This window comes from Prinia subflava, chromosome 27, assembly GCF_021018805.1.
Source record: "Prinia subflava isolate CZ2003 ecotype Zambia chromosome 27, Cam_Psub_1.2, whole genome shotgun sequence".
In the NCBI taxonomy this organism is placed as follows: Eukaryota; Metazoa; Chordata; class Aves; order Passeriformes; family Cisticolidae; genus Prinia; species Prinia subflava.
Window position 1 is genome coordinate 2,895,431 of NC_086273.1, and position 11,536 is coordinate 2,906,966.

At 52.4% G+C, this 11,536-nt stretch overlaps 1 protein-coding gene across 1 annotated transcript; it reads right to left on the bottom strand.

Moving 5' to 3' along the window:
• Nucleotides 1-4,479: 4,479 nt before the first annotated feature.
• LOC134562444 (olfactory receptor 14J1-like) lies at nt 4,480-5,411 on the bottom strand. The gene has a single exon (XM_063419839.1). The coding sequence runs from the start codon at nt 5,395-5,397 to the stop codon at nt 4,480-4,482; it is 918 nt and encodes a 305-aa protein (XP_063275909.1). The 5' UTR covers nt 5,398-5,411.
• Between the last annotated feature and the right edge of the window lie 6,125 nt (nt 5,412-11,536).

Below are 11,536 nucleotides of genomic sequence, written 5' to 3' on the forward strand. Positions count from 1 at the left end.
CTTTCCTCAGTGGAAACACAGGGGAACAGGACACCAGGACTGCTTGGAAACCATTGAAGGAACGTGTTCAAGCCGCCTGGACGTAAAAGATGCTCCAGAAGAAATCCTGAGATTATGAAAGGCAGTACAGCTCCCAAAGAAAATAGCAATCGTGCACATCAGAGCACATCAAAAAGCAAACTCAGAATTAGAAAAAGGAAACGAGCTGGTGGACAGAGAGGCAAAAGAAGCATCAAAGAGAGAGGTAAAAATGGAAGGAGCTTGAATTCTGGATGGAAAAATTTCTCTTGAGGGTAAGCCAAATTATGACAAAGAGAATCAAAAACTAATCACAGATCTGAAGGGGGCATACAATAAAGAAGGTGGACCTTCACTCCAGAAGGAAAGGCAATCCTACCCAGCCATCTGATATGGTCTATAGGAAAGGAAGAGCATAAGAAGAGGCACTGGGGAACAGAGGCCCTGCATAAGCACTTGACTCGGGGCATCATAGCTAGAAAGTGACACACTGCAGTAAGGCAAGTAACCCAACAGTGTGATCTCTGCCTCCAGACTAATCCCAAAAACACTCCAAAGCCAGAAATGGGTCAGACTGGGAGAGAGAATGGACCTGGCCAACAATGGCAAATTGATTTTTTGGAACTCCCAAGAGAACAGGGATTCATTATTTATTTTTATTAAGTGACACCTTCTGAGGATGGCCTGATGCTTTTCCCACTAGAACTGCTGAGGCTCGAGAGGTGGTCAAGGTATTGATCAAAGAAATTGTACCACGATTTGGGGTTCAGCCGTCATCTCCTCAGACAGAAGAGCCCATTTAATTGCAAAGGTTGTACAACAGATTAGCAATACTCTGGGTATAGATTGGCAATGACACACCCCATAGAGTCCCCAGTCAAGTGGACAAGTGACAAAGATGAAGCACCTGATCAAGCAGCAAATGGTGAAATGAGGACAGGAGGCCAACCTGCCTTGGCCTCAGTCTCTCCCTTTAGCTCTCTTACACACATGAACTAGGCCAAGGGCAAAGGAAGGACTGAGTCCCTTTGGGATCCTGTGTGGGCGACCCTGTGAGGTGCAGAAGGGAACATCATCACAAGCAGAGGAAGAAGCTATAACAGAATATATACTAGCCCTAGGAAAACAACTCAACAATATTAAAAATCATGTCTTGGGAACCTGGTGTAGGGGACTGCATAGACCAGTACATAATGTGCAACCTGGAGATTATGTCTGTGTAAAGTCTCTTGTAGAAAAGACTTTGGAAGCACAGTGGGAGAGACCATTGCAAGTGCTCCTCACCTCCTTCACTGCAATCAAGATCAAAGAGCAAACTGCATGGAACTCTTGTTAATCTCTGAGGCAGGTGTTATAAGTTACAATACAACATAACATAGAGATTCTAAGGAGAGTCTTTAGAAAGATGAAAAAAGACACATCTCACTACTGGTGGGATGCATTTTTGGATGGTTTCCTACTACAACAGGTTTTCTAAACCAGTTGTGTCACCCTGTAATAGTTTCATTAATTCTGGTTGGTTTAAGGGTTTTTTTGGTTTTGATTATGCTTTTTCTTAGAATTTAAACTGTCCAGAAGGATGGCCACAATTGTCTCTTGTGGTTTTTAATCAGCTAGTTAATTATAGTTTTAGAAAATATCACAAGTACCTGAGAAAGCCAAAGTATTTGCATATCTTAGGAGAAAAGGGGGTAATTAATATAGGAAACATATATGCATATGAAAATTCAGAATTTTAGAAACATATCATGTGCTAGAACAGGTGAAGGGAAGAACAGAAATATATTTGGCTTATTTAGTAATTTTGTAAAAGTAGAGAAACTACTTGTACAACAACGCATAGGAAAGTAACTTGTTAGGTAGAAACAATTACCAGAACACATAGGAATTCAATTGCTAGGTAAAGGTCATAGAGAGAAGATGTATTTTGCTAAAACTCAGTAAAGTGGTATTTAGGTATTGTGAAGATCAAATAAAGCAGAATGAATTGATTAGGAATTCAGCAAGAACGAGGCTCCTCGTTTTGGCCAGGACAAACTGACCAGGGAATTGGCCAAACCCTCACTGTGCCTGCTCAGAGATGGAGAAAGACTTCTTACTTCATCAGAAGAACCCTGCCTGTGACCACCAGGAGAAATGGCACTGCCAAAGACTAATTATAATATGAACTGCAAGAAGGCAGTGGGAGAATGGATGGAGAATGGGTGGAAAGTGTGATCTTTTTGGGATCTAAGTGTATTTGAACCCTAGAACCTGCCCCGACCAATTACCATAAACGGTGAAAATATCGCCTATGCATTCCAGCTGGAATAAAACAGACCTGCTTCAGAATTTAAAATTTTAAAGATTTTATTCAGCAACTCAGTACTTAACGCCTTCTTTTCCTCAGTTTTCAACAAGAAAACAGGTTGTCCCCAGGACAGCCATTCTCCTGAGCTGGTAGATGGGCACAGGGAGAACAAGAGCCCCCTGCAATCCAGCAGGAAGCAGCTGGGGACCTACTGAGCCACTCAGATGCTCACAGGTGTCTCTGGGACCAGATGGGATCCATGCTAGGGCCATGAGGGAGCTGCTGGATGAGCTCCCCAAGCTGCTCTCCATCATTTCTCCTCAGTCCTGGCTCAGCAGGGAGGGCCCAGAGGACTGGAGGTGCCAATGGGAGCCCATCCCCAAGAAGGGCTGGAAGGAGGATGTGGGGAACTGCAGGCCTGTCAGCCTGCCCTGGGTGCCCAGCAAGGGGATGGAACAGATCCCCTTGAGAGCCATCCCAGGGCACCCCCAGGATGGCCCAGGGATCAGAGGCAGCCAGCGGGGATTGCAATATCTGCACTGAGGATCTGCAGGAGGGGATTGAGTCCAGCATCAGCAAATTTGCAGGTGACACCAAGCTGGGTGTGAGTGTGGATTTGCTGCAGGGTAGGAGGGCTCTGCACAGGGCCCTGCACAGGCTGGATCCAGGGCCCAAATCCAACAGGCTGAGGCTGAACAAGACCAAGGGCCGGGTCCTGCACTTTGGCCACAACAAGCCCTGCAGTGCTGCAGGCTGGGGACAGAGTGTCTGGACAGTGGGCACGCAGAAAGGGACGTGGGGCAGTGCTGGACAGCAGGCTGGACATGAGGCAGCAGTGTGGGCAGGTGGGCAAGAAGGCCAATGGCTCCTGGCCTGGATCAGGAATGGTGTGGGCAGCAGGAGCAGGGCAGGGATTCTTCCCCTGTGCTGGGCACTGGTGAGGCTGCACCTCGAGTGCTGTGTCCAGTTCTGGGCCTCCAATTTAGGAAGGACATGGAGGGGCTGGAGCGTGTCCAGAGAAGGGCAACAAGGCTGGTGAGGGGTGTGGAACACAAGTGTTGTGAGGAGTGTCTGAGGGAGCTGGGGTTGTTTATCCTGGAGAAGAGGAGGCTCAGGGGAGACAAGGTGGTGTCAGGGCACAGGTTGGACTTGATGATCTCCAAGGTCTTTCCCAACCTTGCTGATTCTGTGATTCTCTGAAACCACCCTCGGAGCAGTTGCAGGATGAGGCCTGGGCCTCCTCTTGAGAAGGTGCAGCAGCCCAGGTCCCTCAGCTTCTCCAGACAGCCCCAAAGCCCATCCTGTCAGTCCTGCAGAGCCTCTGCAGCCCCTCCTCATTGCCCAGAGCAGGGAGCCCCACAGGCAGACACAGCAGGGCAGATGTGCCCCCCTGGCCTGTGGTGCCTCTGGCAAGGGAGCAGCAGGAGGCCCTGCAGGAGCCTGCAGACAATTCCTGAAGCACTTGGAGGATGATCCTGCTCCCCAAGGGACGTTCCCATGGTGTGATGCTCTTTGCCCCCAGCCTGCCCACGGCCAGCCTGGGGCTGCTGACGGGGCTTTTCTGTGCTGAGCCTTGGCCTGGCCATGTTGTGGAGAGAGCCTGGGCAAGGAGCCTGCAGCCCCCAGGCCCTGGCCTGAGGCGTCAGCGCTGCCCCAGCAGTGCCCATGGCCTGTCCCTGCTGCAGCCCCGGCACTGCCACCCCCAGCCCTGTGCCCGGCCCCGAGAGCACTCAGGCCCTACAGCAACAGCAGGGCCAGGAGGGCAGCGGGGCAGGGCCACGGCAGCAGCACTGGCAACACCAAGTGCTGCTGCTGCTGGGCACAGCTGCTGTGCCAGCACTGATCTGCCCCAGCTCTGCACACAGACATTGCTGCTGCAGCTGCAGAGAAGGGAACAAAACGGGGATCTCTGCAGAAAACACTGTTGGGAGAACCTTTAGTTTGTTTAAAATCCACCATGAGCACAGCTCCTCATTGACATGGTCTGGGGCTAGAGAAAACATAGGGAGAAACAAAACAAGAAAGTGCAAAAATGATGTCCTTGCTTTGTGAACATCAATGAAAACTAAAACAGCAGAAAAAAACCCAAAACCAAATAAACAACTGCTATAAAATATGTATTTTATTGCAACAGTTTGCAGAAACTAGCCAGCAGTTTAATGTTACTGAAATCATCCCATGATCAATCTCCACACTGCAGCCTTGAGCTCCTGGTTCCTCAGGCTGTAGATCAGGGGGTTCAGGGCTGGAGGCACCACCGAGTACAGAACGGACACTGCCAGATCCAGGGATGGGGAGGAGATGGAGGGGGGCTTCATGTAGGCAAAAATGCCAGTGCTAAGGAACAGGGAGACTACAGCCAGGTGAGGGAGGCAGGTGGAAAAGGCTTTGTGCCGTCCCTGCTCAGAGGGGATCCTCAGCACAGCCCTGAAGATCTGCACATAGGAGAAAACAATGAACACAAAACAGCCAAAAGCTAAAAAGGCACTAACAGCAAGAAGCCCAAGTTCTCTGAGGTAGGATTTGGAGCAGGAGAGCTTGAGGATGTATGGGATTTCACAGAAGAACTGGCCCAGGGCATTGCCATGGCACAGGGGCAGGGAAAATGTATTGGCTGTGTGCAGCAGAGCATGGAGAAAGGCACTGGCCCAGGCAGCTGCTGCCATGTGGGCACAAGCTCTGCTGCCCAGGAGGGTCCCGTAGTGCAGGGGTTTGCAGATGGACACGTAGCGGTCATAGCACATGATGGTCAAGAGGGAAAACTCTGCTGACATGAAAAATAAAAACAGAAACAGCTGTGCAGCACATCCTTCATAGGAGATGTTCGTGGTGTCCCAGAGGGAATTGTGCATGGCTTTGGGCACAGTGGTGAGGATGGAGCCCAGGTCGCTGAGGGCCAGGTTGAGCAGGAAGAAGAACATGGGGCTGTGCAGGAGGTGGCCGCAGGCTACGGCGCTGATGATGAGGCCGTTGGCCAGGAGGGCAGCCAGGGAGATGGCCAGGAAGAGGCAGAAGTGCAGGAGCTGCAGCTGCCGTGTGTGTGCCAATGGCAGCAGGAGGAAGTGGCTGATGGAGCTGCTGTTGGACATTGCTTCACTCTGGGCATTGTGGACTGTTGAAAGAACATATTGAGAAATTGGGACAGGTTCCCCTGAGTAAATCCTCTGGTAGTTTTTTAGGAATTTCGTCAAAATTACTTCACTTCCTGTGAGAGAACTTCATTACCATTTTTATTTTAACTTGGGTTTGTTCTACTTAGTTACTGCCCCATCTTCAGCATTCAACACTGCTGAGCCCAGAGGGGAAACAGGGCTCCCTGTGCCTCACTTCAGTCAGACTTGCTGGTCTTCACACTTTGGCCTTGGCTGATTTCACCTTCATCTATTTCAGGCTGATCACAGTTAAGATTTGAACTTGAAAAATAGTGGCCTTTTTGAAGGGTTCAGAGTCAATCACTGTAAACCCTTTTCTCTTACCCTGTGCAGCTCAGCATGGACAGATACCAAGGATTGTTCTCGCTCTCTGCTGCCTGGAGTTGTGTCTACTGGGAGCTGTTTCTCTCTATCCAAGCCTTGTCCCTGCCACTGCTCCCAGAGCCCAGCCCAGCCCTGGGGGCTCAGCTCTGCCCTGCACACCCCTCCCAGCACAGGGCACTGCCCAGGGGCATCTCCCTGGCACCAGGGCCTTAAGGGCACCTCAGACAAACACAGATGCTGCAAGCCAAGGTGCTGCTGCTGCTTTCTGTAGCTAGAGGAGGGGGAGGAGGCACTTTCTGAGGGAGATCTGAGGCACATCTGCTGATCCCCAGAGTGACAGTGCAGGAGTGTCAGTGACACAGACAACCCTGACAGCCCCTTTCCCTTTCCTTCCTGAGAAAGCTGAGAGCAGCCCTGGCCATGCAGCACCATCTCCACAGCAGCAGGAATCTGCCCTGATGGGGGTGGCTCCTTCCACCTCCAACTTCTCCCCACAGTCCATGGGGAGCTCCCAGGCAGGCTGAGAGCTGCCCCTGGCAAGTGGCAGATGCCCTGGGCTGGCCAAGAGCCCTCAGGGCTGCAGCACCTGCTCTGCACCACAGCCCTGGGCAGCCCTGGCTGCAGCCCCAGCTTCAGCCCCTGCAGCCGTCCCTGGCAGCAGGAGCCGTCCTGCCCTGTCCCTCTGACGGTGCCCAGGGCAGCCCCGCTCTGGAGCACATCCTCCCCCAAAGCAGCAAGGGCAGCAGAGCCATCCTTACAGTCACCACAGTGCTGTCCTGGCTCAGCTTCAGGAGATCCCTGCAGCCACAGACTTACCCTGTCACAAGTGGTGAAGATTTCTCCACAAAGAAACTCAGAATTTCCAAAAGTTGTGAACATTTCTCCGTGAATGATCTCAGAATTGTCCTTCCTGTTTCTCTGAGCCTCTGTCTGCTTCATTCCTCTCAGGTACCTGCAGGCAGCACCCTCAGCCCTTCTGGGCTGAAAGAGGAGCTGCTCCTCAGGAGAAACGTCTTTTAAAAGCTCTTCTTGGTTTCCAGGAGCTGCCTCTGTGCCAGAAGCCCATCCCAGCTCAGCAGCACAGACACAGCACAAGGACCTTAACGAGTCTCTTGAGGTTTGGTGTTGTTTATACGAAACTCAGTCCCTGAGAGAGTGTTCAAACAACTTCTCCAGAACTCAAAATTATATTGAAATACTGAAGTTTCTTCAAGTTTTAAGGGGTCCCACTAAGAGACACGATTGAGAAATTTTCTCCATGTTCCAGTGTGAGCAGAACACTACAGGCAGTGATGACAGAAGGGGCCAAAAGGCAAAGGTGTCTCTCATACTGAGCAAACCTGGATGTGTGTCAAGATTGCAAAGGGCCAAGGCCTGAGCCCCAGCCCCTGCCAAGGCAGATCCTGTCCCTCCCTCCTTGCTCAGGGCTCTTCCCGGGCCACTGGGATGTGGGGATGTGCAATGCCAAGGGCAGCACCATGGGGCGGCCCCTGCCAGGCTGCTGAGCAGGGACAAGGAGGCAATGAGGCCCCAGGCCTGCAAGGGTCGCTTGTCCCCTCCTGATGCCTCAGGCCCAGGGCCAGCAGCCATGGCCCAAGTGCTGCAGGAGTTGGCTGTGTCAGGGCCTTTCAGCTGCTGCCCATGCCTGTGCCCTGTGCAGCCCAGGCTGTGCTACGGTGTCCATGCCCTGCGCCTCTGTCCCTGCAGGCTGTCGGCATCCCCCGGCTGCCCCACCTGGCTGGGCCCTTCCTTTGCTGACAGCTCTGCGTCCTGCCTGCCTCTGCCTGGGCACACAGAGCCTTGGCCTTGATATGAAAATTGTTCATTCCATTTTTACCGTGCCTATGAACTTTTAGCACAAAAACAAGGCATGCAGGCCCTGCTTTCTGAGCAAGGATGATTGGAAGTGAAGAAGACATCTGGCTCAAGGGTGCAGTGATACAAAAAACAAGGAGTGAATCTGACATGTTCACTTGGGTTTTATTTTAAAGGCTAAATTGTAATACACATTTAGCAACTGTATAAAAGCAATACATCTGTAGAATCACGTGCCCATGTAAGGTTAGGAGTTATCCCATGTTGGACCTCAGGCCTGTATAAAGGATTCCCTCTGAAACACCAAATGAGTGTTAAGGACCCTTATTCTGATATTTTGGCCATTTGGTGACAGCAGAGGCTCACAGAACCAAGGAGTCAGCTGTGACACTGGAACCCCATGGAACAAAGGCTCCATTGTGCTGCAGTGGAACCCCCTGGAACCAAAGGTCCATTGTATCAGAGCAGGGCCTCCTGAACCAAGGAGAGCATTGCTGACAGTGTGGAACTCATGGAACCATGGGGTCATTGTGATGGTGTGGGGCTGGAGGTGCAGCCCCAGCACTTAGGAGGGCTCCAGGGCTCACAAGCTCAGCTCCCACACACAGAACTTGTGCACCCTGGGGTGCTTTTCTTGGCCCCTGCACGCTCACCCAGGCTGAGATGGACACTGATGGTTTCTCTGGCAGGCACTCCCAGCCCAGCCCAGCTCCCTGCAAAGCTCTGCCAGCTGCCCTGAGCTCTGGGCAGCACCAAGGGCCTCTCCCCAGCACAGCCCAGCCGGCTCTGGCCCCACAGCTCTGCTCAGGCCAGGATGCTCTGGGCAGGGCCCCACGGACTCAGCCCCTGGCAAGGGCACAGCAGCAGCTGCAGCTCACACAGGACTCAGCCCCAGCCATGGGCAAGGGGCCTGGCCAAAGGAAAAGGAGGCTCCCTGTGTGCCCTGCTCTCCTCTGCAGGAGATGCTGAGAGCTCTGCAGCCCCTGCTGCCATCCCATCTGCCCAGGCCAGCACAAGAGCCCCGGCCTTGTGGCCCTCAGGAGCTGCTCCTGCTGCAGGCCCAGGGCCCATCCCAAAGCTGGGGCAGCCACAAAGCTGTGCCCATTCCTGGTCACTGCTGCCCTGAGGAGGATGGACCCTCAGCCACTTGGAGGGTGGGGATGAATTTAACTTTTGCAGAGACCTCTTCTTTCTTGAGCTCTTCACTTGAGAGCTTTGTTGGAAAAGAAAAATTACATTTGTTGAAAACACGCAAACAAAACCAGCCCCTGGGAAAAAATTAAGTTTTCAATTCTTCTGTGTTTAATTAGACAAATTTCAGAAGTTCAAAAAACTTCTCAAGAACTCAAAGTTCAATTGAAACACTGAAGTTTCTTCAAGTTTTAATGGGCCCCACAGAGAAACAGGACTAAGAAAGTGTCCCCAGGTTGCAATGGGAGCAGAACACTGCAGGCAGTGATGACAGTGATGAAAATCAAGACCCTTCATGGCTGACAATCAATCACACTTTGTCCCTGACACAGTGACACTGGCCAGCTGTGAGGGTGGGTCATCATCCCAACCTGCACTGGGCCCTGCAAGGGGCTGTGCCCACGGACACTGCACTGACCCCACTGCTGGGTTTGGGGGCCACGGACACCGTGAGCAGTTCCAGTTTCCTTGGAAACACTGGGGAGGACTGGGACATACTGGGGAACACTGGGAACACTGTGGGAGACACTGGGACATACTGGGAGTGACACTGGGGAGGACTGGGACAACCTGGGAACACGGGGAATGCTGAGGGGGAATCTGGGTGGACTGGGACGGACTGTGGGGGTACCCTGTGACACACTGGGAAATACCAGGACATACTGGGAGTGACACTGGGGGATACTGAGGCAAACTTGGGACACTGGGAACACATTGGGGAAGACTGGGGGACAATGGAGTGCACTACTGACGACACTGGGAGTAACTGGAAAGGAATGGGAATGAACTCAGGCAAACTGGGAGGCACTGGGGTGTACTGGGAGGGCCTGTACTGGAGGGGCACTGGAGGGGTTGTACTGGGCTGTACTGGGGATGAACTGGGCTGCACTGGGTTGCACTGGAGGAGTTGAATGGGCTGTTCTCACCTCCGCCCATTTGCCGAGCTTTCTGCCAATCACCACTCGCAGCCAATCAGCGCCGGGGATCGGGGCCTCGGAGGCGGTGCCTGGTGTCGGCGCCATCATTTTCTTTTTGCCTATAACTCCCGTCATGCCCCGCGCTCCACAGAGCCCCGGTATCGCCCCCCGTGTGTCCCATCAGTGTCCCCCAGACCCTCCAGGATCTGTAAGATCCCCTCAGCGCCAGTTCGTGACCCCCCAAAAGCGTCCCCAGATCTCCTGAATGCTCCAACCCCACAGATGCCCGTCAGAGCCGCTTCTGGGAATTCATCTCCTGTCATCCCCCGCGGCCTCAGAGCCCCTCATAACACAGTTCCGTGCCGGAAACTCATGCAGTGCCCCGCGCCCTAAAGAGCCCGGTTAGAGCTCCCCAAGCTCCCCCAAGTGCTCCCGAACCGTGTACATTCCCTGCTGAGGACCTGCACTCGCGGCTCGGACCCAAAAGTGTCCCCCAAGTGCCTTCCCCGATCCCCAAACGCCCTGTTCGAGCCACTTCCGGGACTACAGCTCCCAGCATGCTCCGCGGCGCCGGTAGAGCGCTATTCCAGCCGTGACTTCATCTCCCAGCATGCCCCGCGCCCCCGAGAGCCATTGGCGCTGTGCTTTGAACTCCCGTGATGCTCCGCGGCCCCGTTCAACCGTGTCCTACCCGCGCCTACAACTCCCATCATGCCCCGCGCCCCAGAGAGCCCCCTCAGAGCCCCCCAAGTGCCCGCCCGGACCCCGCAGGGCCCCCAGATTCCCCTCCCTGACCTCCAAGTGCCCCCTGGAGCCCCAAGTGCTCCCCCGGACCCCGAATTGTCCGACAGAATCCCTAAGGGCCCCTCCAAGTGCCCGCCCGGCGCCCCCAAGTGGCCTCCAGACCCTCAAATTCTCTCTAAATTCCCTCAACAGATACAAAACTGCCCCAAATGTGCCCTAGAAATGTCTTTGTGGACCCTGAAGTGGTCTCTTTTACCCAGTGTCACAAAATGATACAAAAGGGTGACAAAAGGACTAGAAAAAGAACTAAGTAGCATAAAGAGGGAGAAAACAACAGCCAATAGTGGTCAACAAATTATTGAAGGGAAATGTGTTACTTAGAACCAATGACAAATATTTTTTTTTGTTTCAAAAAATATGGAGTTTTTAATATACATATAAAATGTAATAAAATGTAGATTTTTTTAAAAAGAAGAATATGTTTTAATTACCTAATTAATCAAATTGTATTTTTAAAGAAAAATGCATATTTTTTTTTTATCTTGTGGGCTGTCAGTTCCAGGTGGGCAATGTCAGACATGGTGAGTTTGGGGTGAGGAGCAGGGTGTCCAAACAGGGTCAGCCTGCAGAAGGCTCCTTCTTCTCTGTGCCCAGACATCCTAAATGGACATTCAGCATCAAGATCAGTTGAGGAATTCTTCAGTCACCTCTTTCCTGAACTGGAAAAAAACCCAAAAATACTACAACAACAACAAAAACAAAAACAAGACCACCACCACCACCACCAACAACAACAACAAAAAAGAGAAAACAAATCAGGAGGTTCAATTTGAAATCTTGCTCCTTAAGAGAACTCCAAACTGACTCCAATCAGCTCCACAAGACCTGGAGACTTGGAGACAATGGAAGGAAGACAAGGAACATCTGAGGGCTTTCTGTATTTTAATGTGTCCCCCACAGTGGATTTGGGGCTGAGCCCAGGACCCCCAGGCACTGAGAGAAGGTTGCAGAAGCTGCTCAAGGAGTCAGAAGCCAAACTCCAAGTCCCTTGGAGCATCCCTGGGCCCCACTGAGGGCAGGGAGTG

Bases quoted from the DNA above. Each gene is read 5' to 3' on its own strand.
- LOC134562444 (XM_063419839.1), bottom strand. From the start codon at position 5,397: ATGTCCAACAGCAGCTCCATCAGCCACTTCCTCCTGCTGCCATTGGCA.